At 39.4% G+C, this 25,653-nt stretch overlaps 1 protein-coding gene across 4 annotated transcripts in view; it reads right to left on the minus strand.

Moving 5' to 3' along the window:
* LOC123765802 (myb-like protein V) overlaps nt 1–25,104 on the minus strand; it is a 36,630-nt gene extending 11,526 nt beyond the window's left edge. Inside the window, exons 1-6 of one of the 4 annotated variants that reach the window (XM_069337237.1) lie at nt 24,673–25,104; nt 11,398–11,496; nt 10,646–10,848; nt 9,978–10,119; nt 9,024–9,191; nt 1,253–1,375 (exon numbers count right to left, since the gene is read on the minus strand). In XM_069337237.1, the coding sequence (XP_069193338.1) occupies nt 1,253–1,375; nt 9,024–9,191; nt 9,978–10,041 (355 nt within the window). In that variant the 5' untranslated portion in view covers nt 10,042–10,119; nt 10,646–10,848; nt 11,398–11,496; nt 24,673–25,104. Of the gene's footprint in view, nt 1–1,252; nt 1,376–9,023; nt 9,192–9,977; nt 10,120–10,645; nt 10,849–11,397; nt 11,497–12,007; nt 12,508–13,436; nt 13,822–24,672 lie in introns of those variants that run through there. The other 3 variants (XM_069337236.1, XM_069337238.1, XM_069337239.1) reach the window with 3 other exon arrangements.
* Between the last annotated feature and the right edge of the window lie 549 nt (nt 25,105–25,653).

Genomic DNA, 25,653 nt, shown 5'->3' on the forward strand with positions numbered 1-25,653 from the left:
CTTACTCGAAGGCGAACAAGGGAGACAGAACACCCGAGCACACAAAGAGCGGCCGAAAACCAAGCAGTAAACGGCCAAGCAGGGGCAGGACCCAAGGAACTTGTGGAAGGTGGCCCCAAGCCCCAAGGGCAGTACTTACAGGGCACCTAGGGAAGGGAACCCTAGGCGCATGCAGCCCGAGTACTGAAGAATCACACCCGGCTCACGCACCACCTAGAAAACAGACACCACACTCTAGGTACAGTGCTGAAACAACCACTGGAGCCGGAGCACATAACCATTGCCTATAGCATCAGCCGAAGAACTGATGGGTGGATAGCCGGCGTGGGAGGTCTGGGGCTCCCCCTTCCCCCTCCCGGGGAGGGGGGAGCTGCGCAGACAGCGGCGCGGTGACGTATGATGTCACACTAGTTTCCTTGTTTTCTGTTGAAGAGTTCTATTCACTAGTTCGGCTTAGGTAGCAATTTTCACCAGAATAGGGGTTTGTTTTGGAATGCTTACCTTTCTGGATGCTTGACCCGTTCGATGGCAGACATAGAATGCTTCCAACCACACGGGGGTTTCTATAGGCCATTGCTCCCCTTGCCTCTCTGAGGGGGCCAGGTTCTGGCTCGTGGTCCCCGGTAGGCCCTAGAACTCCATACACATGACTGATGCCAAAGTCTGACATTAGCATATCAGCCGGTAAAGCTCCGGGGAGCCGACGGGGCTCCCCCCAGAAAAAAATGGGTCTTCTTTATTATTGTCTCTTTTTTTTCTTTTTTTACTTCCTTGTTCCATAGTACACTGGCTTTGCCTGTGTCCTCTAGTATAAACTTTATCATCCAGTGTACCTGAGTGTATCTCAATTTAATCTACCACATTTTGTTTTAGTGTTTTAGTGTAACTTTAATATTAAACTATAGTGTACTTATTATATTATAGTAAGTAAGCTATTCATTTTATAGATTTCATAATTGCTTTTTGACTTTTATTGGTCATCCATTGTTATTAATTATTCTAGTTCATTTTTACTTTAAGTTCCAATAAGTTTTCATTACTTAAATTACCATTAAGTTTATATTACTTTACAATTTTTAAATCTTTAAAATTTATAACTAAAACTGGACAAACTGCAGGAATGGCCCAAGAATATATTCACCAGTTGATTGATAGTTGAAACACGGGACCATAGAGCCAATCCTCAACCCCTGCAAGCACAACTAGGTGAGTACAAGTTTTGCTTAGAAATCGAAGAATGAGTTTTGATTACTTGTCACAGTTGTATCTTGAGAAAGTCGGTGTTTCTTCATTTTTTTCAAGGACTTATCCTCTTGCTCTACATTCTTGTCTTTCGCTTCCCTGATCTTCCTATTTTGATTTTCCTGAATGTGAACTGAAAATAAGGAAAACCTGAATAAAATATATATCCTCATTAAACAAAAATTGTGTTTCTCTACAGCTGCAGCTACAGATAACACACAGCCACTCTACTTGAATTAATGCACATGCTACACACACAAACACAATACTTCAAATCTACAAAAGTGACAGCAGAGAAGACCCACTCAATTATAGACCTGTATCATTGACAAGTGTAATAGTCAAAATATTGGAAAAAGTAACAAAAACTAAATGGGTAGAACACTGGGGGAGAAATGATATAATATCAGACAGACAGTATGGTTTTTGATCTAGAAGATCCGGTGTATCGAATTTACTCGGTTTCTATGATCGAGCAACAGAGATTTTACAGGAAAGAGATGGTTGGGTTGACTGCATCTATCTGGACCTAAAAAACGCTTTTGATAGAGTTCCACATAAAGAGGTTGTTCCGGAAACTGGAAAATATTGTAGGGGTGACAGGTAAGCTTCTAACATGGATGAAAACTTTTCTGACTTACAGGAAAATGAGGGCAGTAATCAGAGGCAATGTATCAGACTGGAGAAATGTTACAAGTGGAGTAGCACAGGTACATAAACCTGTGGTACATAAACCTGTCTACATAAACAATCTACCAGATGAAATACAGAATTATATGAACATGTTTGCTGATGATGCTAAGATAATAGGAAGAACAAGAAACTTAGATGATTGGCATGCCCTTCAAGATGACCTGGACAAAATAAGTGTATGGAGCACCACTTGGCAAATGGAATTTAATGTGAATAAATGTCATGTTATGGAAGGTGGAATAGGAGAACATAGACCCCACACAACCTATAAATTATGTGAGAAATCCTTAAAAAATTCTGATAAAAAAAGAGAGATCTAGGGATGGTTCTAGATAGAAAAGTATCACCTGAGGACCACATAAAGAATGTTGTGCGAGGAGCCTATGCTACTTTTTCTAACTTCATAATTGCTTTTAAATACATGGATGGTAAAATACTAAAGAAATATTTCTATATAAATGTACAAAAAAATATTTCTTAATGTTAATCCGGATCTGAAATTCTTCCTGGCCATGTAATAGAACCCCAATAAATCAATATGAAAATATATTTAAAAATTCTTTGATAAACGGATGAGACTTTGTTGGGTAAAGAAGGCATGAACTTCAGGTTCATGCTTGTTCAACATTTCTCTTGTTAACAAGAGAAATGTTGAACAAGAATACTTGCATAATAGACAAAACCCAAGATTCAAGAAGATTACAAATTCTTGAGGCAATTCACATAAGAATAGAGCGACCTACCATGAACACCCAAATCACGGAACTATTTACTCTACCCACCATGAGAGTAAGGACAAGACAAGAACATATCGATGCCAACACAGAAGACAATGTCCAACATAACAGGCCAATTACACTGGATTAATCTTTGTGTTTAGATAGGAGATGCCTCGTATGGGCCAATAAGCCTTCTGCAGCCCCTATGTTTATCCCTTATGTATCCCCCCATGTTTTCACCTTCATTGTATTATCACCTGACCTAATGCGGGTATAAAATCAACTAGTATTGTAAGATCTGTTCACTTGAGAATGAACCATGGAGGTTCGAAACGTCGTGCAAATTATACAAATAAGTGTAATACACTCTATAGTAAATCACTTCTTTTCTTCACCTTAAAAGTACGAAAATGAGTTTTGGAGAACTCCTATTTCAATTAAGCCCTGATGCTAAGAAAATAGTTAGAGGGATAGAAGCCCTAAACCAGAAAATAATAAATACAGAATATGCGGTCATATTCAATGATATATATATATATATATATATATATATATATATATATATATATATATATATATATATATATATATATATATATATGTCGTACCTAATAGCCAGAACGCACTTCTCAGCCTACTATGCAAGGCCCGATTTGCCTAATAAGCCAAGTTTTCATGAATTAATTGTTTTTCGTCTACCTAACCTAACCTAACCTATAAAGATAGGTTAGGTTTGGTTAGGTAGGGTTGGTTAGGTTCGGTCATATATCTACGTTAATTTTAACTCCAATAAAAAAAAATTGACCTCATACATAATGAAATGGGTAGCTTTATCATTTCATAAGAAAAAAATTAGAGAAAATATATTAATTCAGGAAAATTTGGCTTATTAGGCAAATCGGGCCTTGCATAGTAGGCTGAGAAGTGAGTTCTGGCTACTAGGTACGACATATATATATATATATATATATATATATATATATATATATATATATATATATATATATATATATATATATATATATATATGCGAACAAGCCTGAATGGTCCCCAGGACAATATGCAACTGAAAACTCACACCCCAGAAGTGACTCGAACCCATACTCCCAGATGCCACGCAACTGGTATGTACAAGACGCCTTAATCCACTTGACCATCACGACCGGACATAATGAGGTGATAGCCGAGGCTATTTGAACCACCCCACCGCCGGCACTCGGATAGTAATCTTGGGCATAGCATTTTACCAAATCACCTCATTCTTTGGGGCACATGTGAGGAACACAAATGCGAACAAGCCTGAATGGTCCCCAGGACAATATGCAACTGAAAACTCACACCCCAGAAGTGACTCGAACCCATACTCCCAGATGCCACGCAACTGGTATGTACAAGACGCCTTAATCCACTTGACCATCACGACCGGACATAATGAGGTGATAGCCGAGGCTATTTGAACCACCCCACCGCCGGCACTCGGATAGTAATCTTGGGCATAGCATTTTACCAAATCACCTCATTCTTTGGGGCACACGTGAGGAACACAAATGCGAACAAGCCTGAATGGTCCCCAGGACAATATGCAACTGAAAACTCACACCCCAGAAGTGACTCGAACCCATACTCCCAGATGCCACGCAACTGGTATGTACAAGACGCCTTAATCCACTTGACCATCACGACCGGACATAATGAGGTGATAGCCGAGGCTATTTGAACCACCCCACCGCCGGCACTCGGATAGTAATCTTGGGCATAGCATTTTACCAAATCACCTCATTCTTTGGGGCACACGTGAGGAACACAAATGCGAACAAGCCTGAGTTTTCAGTTGCATATTGTCCTGGGGACCATTCAGGCTTGTTCGCATTTGTGTTCCTCACGTGTGCCCCAAAGAATGAGGTGATTTGGTAAAATGCTATGCCCAAGATTACTATCCAAGTGCCGGCGGTGGGGTGGTTCAAATAGCCTCGGCTATCACCTCATTATGTCCGGTCGTGATGGTCAAGTGGATTAAGGCGTCTTGTACATACCAGTTGCGTGGCATCTGGGAGTATGGGTTCGAGTCACTTCTGGGGTGTGAGTTTTCAGTTGCATATTGTCCTGGGGACCATTCAGGCTTGTTCGCATTTGTGTTCCTCACGTGTGCCCCAAAGAATGAGGTGATTTGGTAAAATGCTATGTCCAAGATTACTATCCGAGTGCCGGCGGTGGGGTGGTTCAAATAGCCTCGGCTATCACCTCATTATGTCCGGTCGTGATGGTCAAGTGGATTAAGGCGTCTTGTACATACCAGTTGCGTGGCATCTGGGAGTATGGGTTCGAGTCACTTCTGGGGTGTGAGTTTTCAGTTGCATATTGTCCTGGGGACCATTCAGGCTTGTTCGCATTTGTGTTCCTCACGTGTGCCCCAAAGAATGAGGTGATTTGGTAAAATGCTATGCCCAAGATTACTATCCGAGTGCCGGCGGTGGGGTGGTTCAAATAGCCTCGGCTATCACCTCATTATGTCCGGTCGTGATGGTCAAGTGGATTAAGGCGTCTTGTACATACCAGTTGCGTGGCATCTGGGAGTATGGGTTCGAGTCACTTCTGGGGTGTGAGTTTTCAGTTGCATATTGTCCTGGGGACCATTCAGGCTTGTTCGCATTTGTGTTCCTCACGTGTGCCCCAAAGAATGAGGTGATTTGGTAAAATGCTATGCCCAAGATTACTATCCGAGTGCCGGCGGTGGGGTGGTTCAAATAGCCTCGGCTATCACCTCATTATGTCCGGTCGTGATGGTCAATTGGATTAAGGCGTCTTGTACATACCAGTTGCGTGGCATCTGGGAGTATGGGTTCGAGTCACTTCTGGGGTGTGAGTTTTCAGTTATATATATATATATATATATATATATATATATATATATATATATATATATATATATATATATATATATATATATATATATATGTATATATATATATATATATATATATATATATATATATATATATATATATATATATATATATATGTATATATGAATGAAAACTCACACCCCAGAAGTGACTCGAACCCATACTCCCAGAAGCAACGCAACTGGTAACTACAGGGCGCCTTAATCCGCTTGACCATCACGGCCGTCAAAAGGAAGTGATAGCCGAGGCTATTTGAGCCACTTCCCCGACGGCAACTCGGATGGTAATCTTGGGCATAGCATTTCACCAAATCACCTCATTCTTTGGGGCACACGTGAGGAACACAAATGCGAACAAGCCTGAATGGTCCCCAGGACTATATGCGAATGAAAACTCACACCCCAGAAGTGACTCGAACCCATACTCCCAGAAGCAACGCAACTGGTAACTACAGGGCGCCTTAATCCGCTTGACCATCACGGCCGTCAAAAGGAAGTGATAGCCGAGGCTATTTGAGCCACTTCCCCGACGGCAACTCGGATGGTAATCTTGGGCATAGCATTTCACCAAATCACCTCATTCTTTGGGGCACACGTGAGGAACACAAATGCGAACAAGCCTGAATGGTCCCCAGGACTATATGCGAATGAAAACTCACACCCCAGAAGTGACTCGAACCCATACTCCCAGAAGCAACGCAACTGGTAACTACAGGGCGCCTTAATCCGCTTGACCATCACGGCCGTCAAAAGGAAGTGATAGCCGAGGCTATTTGAGCCACTTCCCCGACGACAACTCGGATGGTAATCTTGGGCATAGCATTTCACCAAATCACCTCATTCTTTGGGGCACACGTGAGGAACACAAATGCGAACAAGCCTGAATGGTCCCCAGGACTATATGCGAATGAAAACTCACACCCCAGAAGTGACTCGAACCCATACTCCCAGAAGCAACGCAACTGGTAACTACAGGGCGCCTTAATCCGCTTGACCATCACGGCCGTCAAAAGGAAGTGATAGCCGAGGCTATTTGAGCCACTTCCCCGACGGCAACTCGGATGGTAATTTTGACGGCCGTGATGGTCAAGCGGATTAAGGCGCCCTGTAGTTACCAGTTGCGTTGCTTCTGGGAGTATGGGTTCGAGTCACTTCTGGGGTGTGAGTTTTCATTCGCATATAGTCCTGGGGACCATTCAGGCTTGTTCGCATTTGTGTTCCTCACGTGTGCCCCAAAGAATGAGGTGATTTGGTGAAATGCTATGCCCAAGATTACCATCCGAGTTGCCGTCGGGGAAGTGGCTCAAATAGCCTCGGCTATCACTTCCTTTTGACGGCCGTGATGGTCAAGCGGATTAAGGCGCCCTGTAGTTACCAGTTGCGTTGCTTCTGGGAGTATGGGTTCGAGTCACTTCTGGGGTGTGAGTTTTCATTCGCATATAGTCCTGGGGACCATTCAGGCTTGTTCGCATTTGTGTTCCTCACGTGTGCCCCAAAGAATGAGGTGATTTGGTGAAATGCTATGCCCAAGATTACCATCCGAGTTGCCGTCGGGGAAGTGGCTCAAATAGCCTCGGCTATCACTTCCTTTTGACGGCCGTGATGGTCAAGCGGATTAAGGCGCCCTGTAGTTACCAGTTGCGTTGCTTCTGGGAGTATGGGTTCGAGTCACTTCTGGGGTGTGAGTTTTCATTCGCATATAGTCCTGGGGACCATTCAGGCTTGTTCGCATATGTATATATATATATATATATATATATATATATATAAACAGACGGACCCAGTCCATGGAACTCACTCCCTATTGAATTTAAAAGCTGTCCAACTTTTGCGTCATTCATAAACAATACAAAAAAGTACCTAATTTCACCTTCATAGTTTTTTACATTTTGCTTTAAAATTGCACTGTATCTATTGCTACCCAATCTCCAAATTTTTATGTACCCAATCCGAACATCTTTACCATTGTTATCATTGCTGTCTTCTTATATGTGCTGTCAATCTGCTGTATGGTGTCTATTAATCTTGTTTAAATTACCAATCAAGCTGTCAGTGTAATCAACCAGAGCTTTAATATACCAATGGGCTTTAATATACCTACTATTCTCTCTCATCTCATTTTTTTTCTTGCAATGTCTTTGTTATTTTATTAATTCTGCTAGAATTTTCCTAATTAAAATTATCTATTAGATAAAGGACCTGCCTGAAACGCTGCGCATACTAGTGGCTTTACAAAATTGTAAATACTATGCTATGTATTCTCACAAACCCAATGTACCTTTTTGTATATAAATAAATAAATAAATGAAATATATATATATATATATATATATATATATATATATATATATATATATATATATATATATATATATATATATATATATATATATATATATATATATATATATATATATATATATATATGTCGTACCTAGTAGCCAGAACTCACTTCTCAGCCTACTATTCAAAGCCCGATTTGCCTAATAAGCCAAGTTTTCCTGAATTAATATATTTACTATAATTTTTTTCATGTGAAATGATAAAGCTACCCATTTCAGTATGTATGAGGTCAATTTTTTTTTATTGGAGTTAAAATTAACGTAGATATATGACCGAACCTAACCAACCCTACCTAACCTAACCTAACCTATCTTTATAGGTTAGGTTAGGTTAGGTAGCCAAAACGTTAGGTTAGGTTAGGTAGGTTAGGTAGTCGAAAAACAATTAATTCATGAAAACTTGGCTTATTAGGCAAATTGGGCCTTGCATATTAGGCTGAGAAGTGCATTCTGGCTATTAGGTACGATATATATATATATATATATATATATATATATATATATATATATATATATATATATATATATATATATATATATATATATATATATATATATATATAAAAGATTTCTTACATTCTTGAACAGACACTAGCATGCATAGCTTTTTGGGCAAGTCCTTAATCCTAATTTTAACACTCACATTCCCAGTAAGCAGCCCATATCAGCTGTCTAACTCCCAAGTACCTATTTACTGTTAGGTGAATAGGTGCATCAGGGCAAAAGAAACTGCCCATTTGTTTCAGCATCTAATAAAAATAGATCCTTGACCCTTAGGATTACAAACCCAGAGCACTGTCCACTGAGCCGTCAGGCTCTGATGTTAATTTTAATATTACTGTGAACTGGAATACATGAAATAAACTATATCAGCAGTCAAGTATAATACAACTAACAATTGAATTAATAGTGGTCCAGAACGGACTGAAACGTCTTTGTATTTTCATCTTTTTGTGTGTGGTTAGGACAACATTCTTCAGCAACATTATTGTGACTCATCAGCTGTATATAATACAACTACTTTATACAACAAATCAGTTATGTAATTGTGGAACCTAAAAACTTGTCTAAAATATATACAAGTTTTGCTTTGAATTTAAAAAACGAAGAATGAGTTTTGATTACCTTTAATAGTTGAATCTTCAGACAGTCTTCGTTTTTTCTTCATTTTCTTTAACTTAAGCTCTTGCTCCCCATTCTTTTCTTTTGCCTCACTGATGTTGATATCTTCTTGGGCATCTATATTATTTGTTGGTATCTTGTTGACACTTGATCCATTGTCCTGCATGTATGCTGAAAATTAAGAAACATGCGTAAATTTAATATGGTATCATCATTACAAAATATGTCCTCCAAAAAACTTTAATTGAAAGAAACACTGAAATGTGAAATTTGGCAGCAATGAGGAACTATGTCATTATGGGAATTTTGGTACCCATATGTAAAGGAAGTCTCATTATCTGATGACATAGACCTGATGCAAAGTAAAGTGTGTCAAAATTATTTGCACACCCTCCTCCACTATGTGATGGAGTGAAAAAAGATATGTGAATTCGGATAATTCTATAACAAATGTTCAAGATATGAGGAAATATTTCATTCAAAATGATCTGCTGCCAGAAATCTTGGTCAAATATCACCAGTTTGCTAACTGTATGTAGTAACTAAGTGATTGTAACCTATCCACCACTGTCCACTGGATGGAGGCAGTGTGCAAGATAAACATATCAATTGTGACACTAGCTCTCCACACGTCAGTTGCTTAATTTAAAATCTGTACTCATGGTCGGTCTCGAGCCCCTTGTCAATGTGGTGATGTGCATGGAATTATGTAATTAGGTCATCAAGATTGAAACTTGCTTAGCTAAAATGAATTGCTTGGTTCAGTCCCAGAGCCAATTAATTATGTGCCTCTGCAACCATTTCCACTACTGCTAACAACATGGATATGGGATGCATAATATATGAACTAAACTACTGTACTAGGTAAATGCTTTTCATTATTGCCAACACAAAGGAACATGCAGGTTTTATGATTTTCATTGTTAGCTTATGCAAAATAATAATAATAATAATTACCAAGATAAAACAATTCGGTGAGATTATTAACATTTTTGCTTGACAGACCACTTCCTGGTAGCATGCCCTTTGTGGTATTTCTATTGCCGACCTTAAAATAGATGACAGCAACTTGCTAACCACCACCTTGTAGTTTAGAGACCTGCAATACAACAAAATAATTACAAATATAACTAAAATATTTTTAGTGTTAATTTGAACACAGTGTTCAAGAGATATGGCTTCAATTATAAAAAAAGAGATTAACTTTATGATTACAGAATATAAGATGGGATAACCATAAGCTTCTGAAACAGACAGCATCCCTCCCTCATACAGCATTGGGTACATCTGCAAAAGTGCAGAAGTACTGAAGTAGCTTAAGATGTACTTTTCTTACCTAGTTTAAGAGACCTACTGATAGTTATATCATTAAAGTATAATTACATAACTAATGGAAATTAAAAAAATATAAAATAACACAAAAATACTTATATAATGCACATTACTTTATTATTAACATCAATAAGTACAGTATCCACCAAAATTGAAAATGTTAATACTGATTAATTATCAAATGGCTTAAAATCTGTTTATTTGTGGGAAAATTTAAAACCTAACAGAATGGATATTAATACAATATGATACAATTCTAATTGAAGAAATAACAGAATGCATGAAATACTTACAGATTTTTTCATGGCTTTAAATGATCTGCAAAGGTTTTGATGCTTAGCAGCTCTTCGACCCATTTCCTTATATTTCTCCTCCCGCTCTACATCACCCTTACGCTTTTCATCTATAAAGCTGTGTCCACAGTTGCAGAAATGTCGACGAACACTAATGGCATTATTGCAGATGGGACAACACCGCTGGAAAGGTTTCTTCTGGCCTGTAAATAAAGATAATCTGGGCAATCATAAAAAAGAGTAAAATGTTTAAAATGTAATACAGTGGTACAAAAAACACAGTAGCAGCATAATGAAAGACCACAAAGCAGTACAGTGCTACAGAAGACTGAGCGGAGAATTGTGATTGTATTATTGAGAACCTGTACAGCACCAGATTTTATTAATTACACAAGTAAACCAAATTTAATATGTTTAAATAAGAGAAGAATAATCTGGAATTTTCAATGTAAATCAAAATTGCAATTTGTGAACTGCAAATAATTGAATTGGGACTCAAATACTTATTTGACTAAGTTTTTTGATCTTCCAATAATATTAAATTAATATTCAACTTAACTAACATTTTGTGGTATTAATAAAGTTTGAAATAGATATGCAATTCTAACAGACAAAATTGACAAAACAAAATTAAGATTTTATACTCTATATCTAATGATAATATGAACTTACACCCAAATAAAATTAAAAACATACAAAAATAAAATTTAAAGTATATATTATAAACAAATCACAATTATAATGTAACTTACTTGAATTACTGGAAGCCATTGCTGTAATGTTCTCTCAGATAGAATTGTTGACAATGTTGTAATGTTGCAATTGATAATGTTGTCTGATTTAAATTTTACCTAAAAAAAACAAAAATAAATTATTAACAGATATACAATAGCATCAGTTTAGTTTAATTATAAAAAAACAAAAATGCATATTTTTCATATATATTTTTTCATGCATATTTTTCTACCTTGCATATAAATGCAAGGTAGAATGCATATATGCACCACTAGGATGGTGGTGCATGTATTTTATAACACATTTGAACAATGAAACTCTACAGATGATACAGAAGACACAAGTAAATTGGCACTGTAGGAGACATTGAAAAAACAGAAATAACATGATTTTAACAGTGATAAGTTACAGGTGCTGAAGTATGGTAGAAACGAGGAAATTAAATGAAACAAGGAACACAGGACACAATCAGACCTACTCTATGAAGGAAAAAAAAACATGCAAGAGATCTGAGAATTATGACGTCTGACGACCTCACACTTTGTGAACATAACCGAGCAAATATAGTGGCGGCCAGAAAAATAATGGAATGGTTTATGAGACTTAAAATTCAAAGACCTCACCCACAGTAATGCTAATACTATTCAAATAACTGGTGCTGTCCCATCTTGAGTATTGCTCGGTACTGACTCCCCCTTTCTGAACAGGAGAAATCTCTGAATTAGAGGAAATAAAGAGACCATAAACAGCAAACATATAAATGATAAAACATCTAAATAATTGAGACCGTCTCAAAGCTCTCAAAATGTACTCTCTGGACAGGAGACAAGAATGGTATCAAATAATACATATATGTAAGATACTAGAGGGCCAGGTCCCAAATTTGCACAGCATAATATAACAACATACTGGAGCTAAAGATACAGAAGGAGATTAATAATAGGTGTCATAGGTACAATCAGAGAGCAGAGTCTTAACAGTAGGGGGTTCAAGGGCTGATTGCTAGGCTAGGCAAGGGTAGACTAGGCTTGGCTAGTGTTGGCTAGGTTATGCTAGGAAGAAGTAGGCTAGGCTGATTTACTCCACCAGTAATTGGCGGTCTGTCTAATTACAAGCTACCACAAGCTACACAAGCTTCACATAGCTTCCTGGCAATATGTTAGTAATGAATAAATAAGATATATTTACTCATTATAATGTTGGTACTGAATGTACAACACGAAAAAACATAATTTTAATCTGAAAAAGTATCTTTTTATAAAGAAATTAGACGAAAATAAAGAAATGGTGACACCAAATCAAGTTGACGATCCAAGCATCGGTTAGGTTAGGTTAGGTTAGGTTAGGTTAGGTTAGGTTTGGTTTGGTTTGGTTAAGTTAGGTTAGATTTGGTTAGGTTAGATTTGGTTAGGTTAGATTTGGTTAGGTTAGATTTGGTTAGGTTTGATTAGGTTAGGTTAGGTTAGGTCAGCCTAACATATCATATTTATTCATTACTAACGTATTGCCAGGAAGCTTTGTGAAGCTTGTGTAGCTTGTGGTAGCTTGTGGTAATTAGACAGACCCGTAATTGGGGGGGGGGGGGGGGAACCTCAATATAAGCCTAATTTGTTGCTTCCTGTTCTCCGACACAATGATTTATTTTACGTCAGGCTTTCAGCACAGCCGCATAAAAAACCCTGGTTATTTATTTATTAATATACGAGAAGGTACACTGGGGGTTAAGAGAGAAAATAGGAATAATGATGATTTTACAATCTTGCCCGAAACGCTATGCGTACTAGTGGCTTTAGGTATTGTATGTACTACCTCTATCTATAAATCAAACAGAATGTTTGTACTGTAACTCTGCATCTATGTATATATTTTTCCTAAATAAATTATTATTATTATTGTAAAGCCACTAGCACGCATAGCGTTTCGGGCAAAGATCCCGTACCCAGAAGCTGGGTATCTTTGGTTGCCCTGTGACTACTCTTATGACATTCCCTAACTCTTATGACATTCCCTAACAGTATTGTTAAACTAATAACAATGAACAGTAGTTCAATATTACCGGAATAATCCAACTCATGTGGCCATGTTTTTGTTGTGAAGCGCGGTCGTTCAGTTCGTATACATCATACCTTCTTACGAAGGTTAGAGTCTTAAAAATGTCTTACCATTGCTAATAAATCATAAGATATAATTATTTACAATAATACACTGGTTGTTTTTGTTGATTTAGGGGCGATGACATGAGTAAACTGGTTATGTTGTGTTGATTTAGGGGCAACGAACTGTGGTTCCCGCCAAACACACACCGAAACTACGACGTTGGTACAACGTTCGAACAAGTTTTAACACCTCCTAACCAGTTATAACAACCAATATACCATGTTGTAACAACGTTCTAATACGTCATAAAAACGTTAAGCCAAGATGTAACAACTTTATTACAAGTTGTAACAAGCGGAAAATAGAGACAGTTACGGTTTGTGTTTCCAGGGTTATTAGACTATGTTTTGTACATAAGCAAAAAACAAGATGTAATTCTTTTAATTATAACAATAATAACGACAAAAAGTTAATAATTAATGTACTTGTTAAGCAAAATTCGCAATATCTTAGTTTTCTTTAGGAAAAAATAATAAAAGACATCTGGAAAAAGATCTGCAGACTGTCTTACATTTTATTCCGTTATTTACACTAAAAGAACAATTAAAGGTACACTATCGCCCGTGCCTGGTGCACGAGCACCAGGCACGGGCACCGGGAGCGGATACAAGACACTCCGTACATTGACAACATCGCACACTAATATTTTTACCACTTCGGACACCAGCTTTCGATGTTTCGCATATGTGTACGTGTTCCACATTAAAACGACAATATAATGCTATTAACAATTAAAATCTTCTATTTAACAGGTATATAGTTATTAAATGAAGTTTAGTGATGTAATAGACATAATCCGGAGTTGGTAAGGACGCCGCCCGCCAGCGTAAACACAACACACCCGAATGCCCACAAACACGATACAACGCACAAAACACAACACTTCTGTCAGTTTTTAGATAAACTCCTTTTATATTTATTATGTGTGAGTTATACTTGTATAAAATGATAACTATTATAGGTAAGCGCCTAATATTTAATATTAATCAATAAAAAAGAAGTCAGAAGCCACACGCCTGTCTGTACATGTCTTTTGTGTAAAAGTATTTTGGGCGCTCATGTACTTGTGCGCTAGCTGGCGTTCACAACTGTTCTCGCCTACAAGCATTAGAATTAAACAAACGAATTTATTTTTTCATTTATATACAAGAAGAACATTTAGGTATTGAAGAGAAGGCTACCCTTGAGTCTGTAATATTCATCTGATCACTGGTCTCCCATTTGGTCCTCATTGCTTTATCTTACTATTATTGAATGTCAATAACCGTATTATGCAATTTCAATTCCTTCTATTTCTTTCTTTATTATGCACCCCATACCCATCCCGTGGGCCGTGGTGTAAAGGATTACAGAGGCACATAATCGGTTCAGGAACTGAACCCTCTAGTTCGTTTAGCTAAGCAAATAACAATGTTTGACGCTAGTTACAAAATTATTAATGTTGTATACACATGTACACACACACTCATACATACATATATATATATATATATATATATATATATATATATATATATATATATATATATATATATATATATATATATATATATATATATATATTTATACCAGTATAATCTAATAATATATACTGGTCTAATAAAATAATTATACCAGTTAATACTCTCACTCGTTGTGTTAGGATATGTTAGCTTGATAAAACTGACTGTTCATTGTTGAGAAATGTGTTAACAAACAATATATCTGACTTATCAAGACTGTAGCTTGCTTAGCAAAAGGAACTTTTTTTAAATTTGGGTTCAGTTTAACTACCGCTCAATGGATGAGTAATTGGGGCATAATAAAGGCACTAAGCTGATAAAATGAAAGATGGGAAAACAACATTAGAAAGATAAACTCAAGAGACGTTTTCATGTTAACCCGAAAATTATTTGAGGAGCAAGACGGACTGCGGGTCAGGCAATTGGTCTTTATGCTATCGTGATGGGGGATCAGCCATTACACGTGTTAATGACTCTTGTATAGTTGTGTAGTTAAGGACATCAGGGTAAAGGGGTAATGGGCATTGTAGTTGATTGTTCTACCTGGGAATCCTCCACTGTTTTATATCTTATGTATGTATGTATGTAGTAACCTAGTTGTGGTTGCAAGGGTTGAACTTTGGCTCTTTGGTCCCGCCTCTCAACCGTCAATCAACTGATGTACAGATTCCTGAGCCTATTGGGCTCTGTCATATCTACACTTGAAACTGTGTATGGAGTCAGCCTCCACCACATTACTGCCTAATGAATTCCATTTATTAACTACTCTGACACTGAAAAGTTCTTTCTATAATCTCTCTGTGGCTCATTTGGGTACTCAGCTTCCACCTGTGTCCCCTTGTGCGTGTACCACATGTGTTAAATAAATGTATGTATGTATGTATGTATGTATGTATGTATGTATGTATGTATGTATGTATGTATGTATGTATGTATGTATGTATGTATGTATGTAAGGAGAGAGAGAGAGAGAGAGAGAGAGAGAGAGAGAGAGAGAGAGAGAGAGAGAGAGAGAGAGAGAGAGAGAGAGAGAGAGAGAGAGAGAGAGAGAGAGAGAGAAAGAGATGAAGATCGAGACAGAGAAATAGATATAGACAGAGTCAGGGAGAGAATGTTAGACACAGAGACGTATAGATAAGGATATGCAAAGTCAGTGAGAGAATGACAGAGATAGAGCGAGGAAAGAGACAGAGAGATAGGCTGACACAGAGAATGTCAGAAACGAGGAGAGGCAGAGACAGAGGGACAGGGACAGGAGCAGAGGGACAGGGACAGACGGACAGGGCCAGAGGAGGGACGGGGGAACAGAGGGGGAGCAGTGGGACAGGGAGGGAGACAGGGACAGAGAGGGGGACATGGACAGCGACAGAGGGACAGGAACACAGGGACAGAGACAGAGGGACAGGGTCAGAGAGGGGGACCGGGGGACAGAGGGAGGAGAGGGGGGCAGGAGACCAAGAGAGAGGGGACAGAGGAGAGACAGGGGATAGAAAGAGTGGGCAGGGGGGACAGAGGGAGGGACAGGGACAGACAGAGAAGGACAGGAACAGAGGGACAGAAAGGGCGGACAGGGGGACAGAAAGGGTGACAGAGAGAGGGACAGGGGGCAGAGATAGGGACAGGGGAAGAGAGACAGGGACAAGGGGACAGAGATGGATAGGGGGACTGGAGGAAAGGGAGGGGGACAGATGATGGACAGCGGACAGAAAGAGTGGGCAGGGGGACAGAGAGGTACAGGGGACAGAGAGATGGACAGGGGGGCATAGAGGAACAGGGGGACAGAGAGTGACAGGGGGACAGAGAGAGGAACAGGAGGACAGAGAAGAACAGGGGGACAGAGAGAGACAGGGGGGACAGAGAGAGGGACAGTGGGATAGAGAGGGACAGGGGGACAGAGAGATGGAAAGGGGGGACAGGGGGACAGGGGGACAGAGAGGGGGACAGGGGACAGAGAGGGGGAAAGGGATCTGGGACAGAGGACAGAAAATGTGGGCAAGGGGACAAAGTGAGGGACAGGGGACAAAGATGGACAGGGGGACAAAGATGGACAGGGGGGACAGGAGGAAAGGGGGGAGATGTATGAGGAGAAATGTTTGCGGAAGATGGAGAAGGGGTATTTAGAACGGTAAATTAGAGAGGGGGCAACTAAGGCCCATCATTGAAAAACAAATGAGCAGCATTGCAATAGCAGGAGCCACGCACGTCTTTAGCCTGCGTTGTTGAGACATTGTCAATTAAGCGGTGTCCAATAGCAGTATCTTCGGTATTTAAGCGATACCTTAAAAAATACTGGAAATATTGAAAGATATTAATCCAGATATTAATCCCCTTGTGCAACGCACACAAGAGGCAACAGCTTCTAGCTCTACAAGCGGCAATATAAAATAGAGAATAGGCGATTGTTTTCACTCATAGTGTAATAAACCCACGGACCCACCCACCCGCTGAAGCCGTAAATGCCAAGACATTACTTCCGTTTAAAATTAAGCCGGAATAATCCTCAGGTATGTGGAGGATGTGGGAGGCCTTTGATCAACCGCCGACTTCCTGCCCCGTCGACGGGGCCATCAGCCCTCAGTGTGCCCTCAGCCAAAATAATGTGAAACATGTATGTGTGTGTATTAAATATTTTAATTTATTATTTCCAAGATTTAGCTGTTAGCTCTTGGACCCCGCCTTTCTAAGCGTCGGTTGTCTAATGTACCGACTCTCGGCCTCTTTTCCTCCAGCATATCTAAACAACATATATTTTTATCTAACACACTCACACATCCCCAAGATGCAGCCTTTAGCAGCTTCCTGACTTTCAGGTTCCTATTTACTGCAAGGTGAATAGAGGCATTAGTGTATGTTTGTGTCTGTGTGTGTGTGTGTACGTGTGTACGTGTGTGTGCGCGTGTGTGTGTTTGTGTGTATACTCACCTAGTTGTGGTTGCGGGGGTTGAGCTCTGGCTCTTTGGTCTCACCTCTCAACTGGCAATCAACTGATGTACAGATTCCTGAGCCTACTGGGCTCTATCATATCTGCATTTGAAACTGTGTATGGAGTCAGCCTCCACCACATCACTGCCTAATGCATTCCATCTATTAACTACTCTGACACTGAAAAAGTTCTTTCTAACATCCCAGTGGCTCATTTGGGTACTAAGTTTCCACCTGTGTCCCCTTGTTCGCCTACCACCCGTGTTAAACAGTTTATCTTTATGTACCCCTATCAATTGCTCTGAGAATTTTGTAGGTAGTGATCATGTCTCCCCTTACTCTTCTGTCTTCCAGTGTCATGAGGTGCATTTCTCGCAGCCTGTCCTCGTAACTCATGCCTCTTAGTCCTGGGACTAGCCTATTGGCATACCACTAAACTTTTTCAAGCTTCGTCTTGTGCTTGACAAGGTGTGTGTGTGTGTGTGTGTGTACGTGTGTAACACACACGTACTTATGTGGTACGTATGTACTACATAATTGTAAGGCGTTTGCTGAATTAGAAAAGTCGGCTAGCAGTCCACCCTTAACGACACAATTAACTCATTACATAAAAAAATACGTGGATGTGCAACAGTGTGTGGGAATTGGGGAACTGGTGTGCATTTAGACGACTGGTGAGGACCAACAATGACGTAGAAGGATGGCACCAGCGTCTGAATCAAAGGGCAGTGAGGGACAACTTGGCTTTATATATTTTAATCCCCTTACTATACCGTGAGGCGTCCCTGGTAACCTTGCAATACTAACTGGTTTCTGATCAAAAGCTAAAGTCCAGTCGCCGCAAGGGCAATAAAGAGAAACAGGAACATTTGTGGAAGCTTTGGGACCGTTACGAGGAAAAACAGATAAGCACCTCACAGTTCCCCAAGGAATGTTCGCGTTTTATCCCAGGAAGTGCCTGAACTAGAATTAGAAAAGAGCAGTCTGTTTACTGGTTGTTATTTAACTTAAGTTAGTTGTAAATGATAATGTAAAAATAGCCACTGAGAACTGATGAGTTGCCCAAGACTTTTGCTCGTAAAGAGGGAATTGATTACAAACTTGGACTGCCTTTGAGCAGCCTGAGGGCAGCAATATCCCAGGAACATCAACTAAATTTCGGAGACTTGAGGCAAAGTGAAATTCAAACCAGTTACTCCATCTATCATCATTCTATTATGCAGGAAGAACCGCACGTCTATGGGTCATCCAATAATGTTAGCAGACTTCTAGATGTTACCACTGCTAGGCTTAGACTCGGCTACAAGTACCTCTGGGAGTTTGTAACATCTGCTGATGTAGATTTGACTAAATGTAAACTCTGTCAGCAGAACTATTCGCATCCTTTGCGTCATTATATAATGGAATGTGAAAAATCGCGGAATTTAGAGATAACACCATCAATAGTGTCCAAGAAATGTGTAAGTACTTCATTCATAATGATGTGCTGCTCGAAATCTTAGCGAAGTATCCAAAATTTGCTTACTGTAGGTAATGCATGCACATGACTGTAAAGCTGCCGCCCAGTTGGGTGGGTGTGGAGCAAGACTAGTAACTGTGTGACTCACCATAGATGTAAAGTGCCTTGTATAGTGACTGTTGTGAGCCTCTTGTTGATCACTTGTGACACAAAGATTATTGATGTGTGTATTTGTGTAGGTGATTAGATATGTATGTGTATGTATATATGTATATATATATATATATATATATATATATATATATATATATATATATATATATATATATATATATATATATATATATATATATATATATGAGAGTGTGTACATGTATATATAATATTAATAATTTTGTAACTAGCGTCACAAATTGATATTTGCTTAGCTAAACGAACTAGAAGGTTCAGTTCCTGAACCGATTATGTGCCTCTGTAATCCTTTACACCACCGCCCACGGGATGGGTATGGGGTGCATAATAAAGAAAGAAATTGAATTGAATTGGTCTGATTAAGACTTTATGACCATGTAATCTATGTTTTGCTCCACTACTTACTGGTTGAGTATGGGGTGCATAACAAATAATAGCCTCCTTCGGGGGCGCCTTGTTTCTAATCGTGTTAGTCTTAAATCCTTTAATCTCAAATCTTGCTACAATGTACCTCTTAATAAATGTTATGTACTCTCGCAACCCAATGTACCTTCTTGTATATAAATAAATAGATTTAAACTGTAAGGGGATATGCTTTGCACCTTGTTATTCTAATAATGGATAAATAATTCTAATAATGGAAGCGCTAATTATATGAACAAGTGCCATGTATTTATTCAGACGAGAACAACAGCGAACACAAACCAGCGCATATACGAACGGAATGGTTTGTATGTACAAACTTCTCAGTGAACGAAGTTGTTTCTAGCCCGGTATCCGAAATTGCAGTATACGACTTGACCAGTCCCCCCGGGGGATTCCCAGACACTGCCTTTATCGACTGAGATTAAGGCAGTGTTATTTTCATTCCTTTAGAACAAGGAAATCTCATTCTTAAACTGTATAATATGAGCTGCGCAATAATTTTTTGCTGATCTTCAATAAAGAAATTCTGGAGGGCTTGTGCAAGGATTAGGATGAGTTAGCCTAGTTTTTACTGTATATCCGTTTCTGGTTACTCAAGGGTGACAGTGGCGGGCAACACGAGAATAAATATTTGTATAAATTCCAATTTCGATCAGATCTACTTGGGGATAGTTTACAAATGTTTGCCATGAAATTTACGTTTTCTCTAATAGCCGAAGAGCTTATTTGAGAAAACAGTATGGCATTGAATCAGCGTGGTAAAACAATTGTATTATTGACACGACGAGTATAATCGACGTAGTTTTTATATATGTTGCCGGTCGAACACATCCTTATGTGACGTTTTATACTTATGTTCTTCTAGAACATTCTATTGCGAACACATTGGTACAAAAATGAAATACGTACATCGAAAACTAATGTCAGAACAGTGACAAGAGTATACACTTTTAAATATGGCCGCTCGATCGCCGATACACTAATTTCATTTGGGGAAATTTATTTTTTCATACGCCGTTTCGCGACAATTATTTATAACTGATATAAATGTTGCAAAAGAAGTTTAGGATTAAGTAACATATTATACACATTAAAAAAAATGAATACATTAATACCTAAACAGTTTGTAAATACTAGTACAGTGATAAATTGTGCCAAACATTACACAATATTATTTACTGAGAAGCGTATGACAACTCAAAACGGCATGATTTCAACAGGATTTTTTATAGTTGTCAAAAAACTCTGATTTTAATTATCAAGTATTTGTCACAATGTATTTTATATAATTATGAGGCAGTGGAACGACCAAATTGTTCTGTATTATAAATGCATAATGCTAAATTTCTATATACATAACAGTAAAATAATGACCACCTACATTTAGGGATAACTAGGAAATAGTAACTGGAAACTTTATTTGAACGAAAATTCAATACCAAATTTCTTAGATGTTTTTCTTAATATAAAGATCAACAGTAACGAATCTTATTCATTATGGACAAATTAACAAAAAAAAAACATAATTTTCATTGAGGACCATGTATTAGAGCATACTTAGTCACTTATATATTAAAAGTATTGTGTTTTTTGAAACATTGGGGTTGTAAACAAACAGAACGGCCTACCCGAAAAGTCGTAACATAAGAAGTTGTACATGTTTGCTAATTTATTATTTGATAAATGATTATTACTAATTTACGACGACTATAAAGGTTTCCCCATTAGTTACATTACTGTAGTCTGACTAAATGCTACTACAAAACATATATAAATCCTGGGAAAGTCACAATGACCAGCGACATTAATACATAAAAGACTAAATAGTAACAAGAAACTGTCGGCGAACGAAAAATTCATTTCCAAATTTATTAGATGTTTTCCTAAATATAAAAATCGATGGGCTGGAATTTTCTGGATTATGGCCTAATTAAGGCAAAAATATATGTATTTTTACTTGAAGAACATATATCAGAGCATAGTCAGTGAGTTATAGAATAATAAGAGTGTGGTATTTCATTGTATAACAAGCGATAGTCCATGGAAGCAAAAATAGACGTAGTTTAAGACAAAATAACGTCCAAAAACAGCCGTAGAGTCAAACGGCAACTGTTGACGTTCTTTTTAAGAGGACAGGTTGAATTCAGATCCACCTTCTCAATAGCAATAACCACAACCAATCTGCAGACATTAGCAACGACAACCCACCAGCAGACATTAATAACAATAACCCACCAGCAGACAGAAGGAACCACAACCCACCAGCAGACAGCAGTAACCACAACCGACCGGTAGACAGTCATAACCACAACCCACCAGCAGACAGCAGTAACCATAACCGACCAGCAGACAGCATTAACCACAACCCACCAGCAGATAGCAGAAAGCACATCCCATCATTAGACAGCAGTTGTCACAACCCAACAAAAGGAAAAGTAACACACCACAAACTAGGGTTCAGGGAAGGTAAATTGTGCCTCACAGGTTTAATAGAATTCTGTGACCAGGTGACAAAAAATAAACAAGAAAGAGCAGGGTGGGCATAGGGCATTTTCTTTGATTGTCAGAAAGCCTTTGACGCAATAACCCCATAACAGGCTGTTACAAGAGTTGGAGAACCCGACAGTAGTAAAAGGTAAGGTGCTCCAGTGGATAAGGGAGTATCTAAGCAACAGGATACAGCGAGTAACTGTGCGGGGATGGGGGGGGGGGAGGAAAACATCTCGCCATCAGAATGGCTAGATGTCACCGGCGGAGGCCCAAAGGGCTCTGCACTTGGATCCATCCTCTTTCTGATATATGTAAATGATCTTTCAGAGGGTATAAACTCATTCCTCTCAATGTTTGCTGATGATGCAATAATTATGAGAAAAATCAATACAGATGAAGATAGACAGAGACTATAGGACGACCGGGACCAATTGGAGGAATGGTCTAGAAAATGGCTACTAAAGTTTAACTCAGGTATGTGTTAAGTACCATCTAAGTATGTATGGGATTGCACCATCTGGGATGTGCAATCCTACAAGAGTCATGTAGAGAGAGAAAGAGCTGGGGGTTGATATCACACCAAACCTTTCCCCTGAAACCCACGTCAAAAGGATATCATCAGTGGCATATGCCACGTTAGCCAACATAAGAACTGCTTTTAGAAACTTATCTAAGAACCTTGTATACCACTTATGTCAGACCAATCCGGGAGTATGAAGCTCCAGCCTGGAGTCCATACCTAGGTAAACACAACACAAAGTTAGAAAAGATTCAAAGGTATGCCACCAGACTAGTTCCAGAATTGAGAGGTATGAGTTACCAGAAAAGGCTACTAGAACTAAACCTCACGTTCCTGGGAAACAGAGGAGTTAGGGGAGACTTGATCACCAACAACATATATCTCAGATAAATTGACAGTGGACAAAGTCAAACTATTTAGCATGTACAGAACACCAACAAGGGGACACAGGTGCTGCTGCACTCCAACTAGGTGAGTACAGGTTAAAACGAGTACCCAAAGGAGTCACAGACACATTACAAGAATTTTTTCAGTGTGAGGGTAGTTAACAAATTGAATGCATTCGGCAGTGATGTGGTGGAGGCAAACTCCATACACGGTTTCAAATGTAGATATGATAGAGCCCAGTAGGCTCAGGAATCTGTACACCTGTTGATTGACAGTTGAGAGGCGGTACCAAAGAACAGAAGCTCAACCCTTGTAAACACAACTAGGTGAGTACAAGTAGTTGAGTACCAGTAGACAACAGTAACCACAACCCACAACAGACAGCATTAACCACAACCAAGCAGTAGACAGCATTATCCACAGCACTTCAGTAGACAGCAATAGGCACAAAACACCAGCAGACAGCAGTAACCACAACCTACCAGCAGACAGAAGCAACAATAACCCACCAGCAGACAGAAGTAACAATAACCCACCAGTAGACAGAAGTAACCATAACTCACCAGCAGACAGAAGTAACAATAACCCACCAGTAGACAGAAGTAACCATAACCCACCAGCAGACAGAAGTAACAATAACCCACCAGCAGACAGAAGTAACCATAACCCACCAGTAGACAGAAGTAACCATAACCCACCAGCAGACAGAAGTAACAATAACCCACCAGTAGACAGAAGTAACCATAACTCACCAGCAGACAGAAGTAACAATAACCCACCAGTAGACAGAAGTAACCATAACTCACCAGCAGACAGAAGTAACAATAACCCACCAGTAGACAGAAGTAACCATAACCCACCAGCAGACAGAAGTAACCATAACCCACCAGCAGACAGAAGTAACCATAACCCACCAGCAGACAGAAGTAACCATAACCCACCAGCAGACAGAAGTAACAATAACCCACCAGCAGACAGAAGTAACAATAACCCACCAGTAGACAGAAGTAACCATAACCCACCAGCAGACAGAAGTAACCATAACCCACCAGCAGACAGAAGTAACCATAACCCACCAGCAGACAGAAGTAACCATAACCCACCAGCAGACAGAAGTAACCATAACCCACCAGCAGACAGAAGTAACCATAACCCACCAGCAGACAAAAATAACCATATCTTACAAGCAACCAGCAGCATGATCAATTTACATTAGAGATCTCCAAGGAAAACTTACAGTTGAAGATGAGTTGCCAGCAGACAGCAGTAACGTCGACTAAGGTGAAGTCATCAGTAACAACAACTTCCCAGCAGAGAGCAGCGGTGTCATTACTGATTTAAGGAGTTGAACCTCAGTAAACATTATCACTCTTATCTCGCTCATACTGATAACTCTTATCATGGTGGTGCCAGTGTCACACTGGTCTATGTGGAAGTCACACTACTGTCACTCAGTAGTAACTTATCCACTCGCTGCCGGCACCATTGCTAGCTGGCCACACATTGTTTTGTTCCCTGGAAAACTTAAGATTCTGAGCATCCATCAGCTCAAATCATCGCGGTTTTGTGAGGAAGAACACAGCAATACTTCAAGACCCAGAGAATATCTTGTTTGGAAGAAAACAATACCGGTTTCGTCTAAACTTGATGGACAAACAACGTTGTTGATTATCTGCTCTCTAGCTGACTGGTATTGTGCGCAGCCCAGTACGCAGGCGACCCAAACTGTCGTACCGCACTCGTCGCTCATGACCGATTTTTTTGTGAGGACTATATGTCTGACCAAGCTACTTAGAGTCTTACCCTGAAGGGCGAGGCGATACCCCGAGGGCATCGCCACAAGGGGGCACCTTGCAGACAGAAGTCTGCAAGGTGCAAGTCTTACCTACTGAGCCTTACAGGGTAAGGTAGACCAAACTGCTCAATTAGGAGTTAGGTATCCCTGATTCCACCTGGAGGGATCATTTTACAACCTACGTTGGAGGGAAATAAATTTCTCCAGGTCTAGGCGTGTCTCAAGCATTGGTAGGGCAGTGAATTGGTCCTCACTATGAGGAGACATCATGGGGAAGTCAAAGAAAAAGCAGCAATGGAGGCAGCTTACAGACGAGAAAGGACAGTGGACCGAGGTGCAGCAGGCACCAAAGAAAACTGCTATCGAGGCTACTCCAGGTGCTTCAACTAGCAAGACACCAGGCATAATGGATCTAGAGAGGAC

This window comes from Procambarus clarkii, chromosome 37, assembly GCF_040958095.1.
Source record: "Procambarus clarkii isolate CNS0578487 chromosome 37, FALCON_Pclarkii_2.0, whole genome shotgun sequence".
Taxonomy (NCBI): domain Eukaryota; kingdom Metazoa; phylum Arthropoda; class Malacostraca; order Decapoda; family Cambaridae; genus Procambarus; species Procambarus clarkii.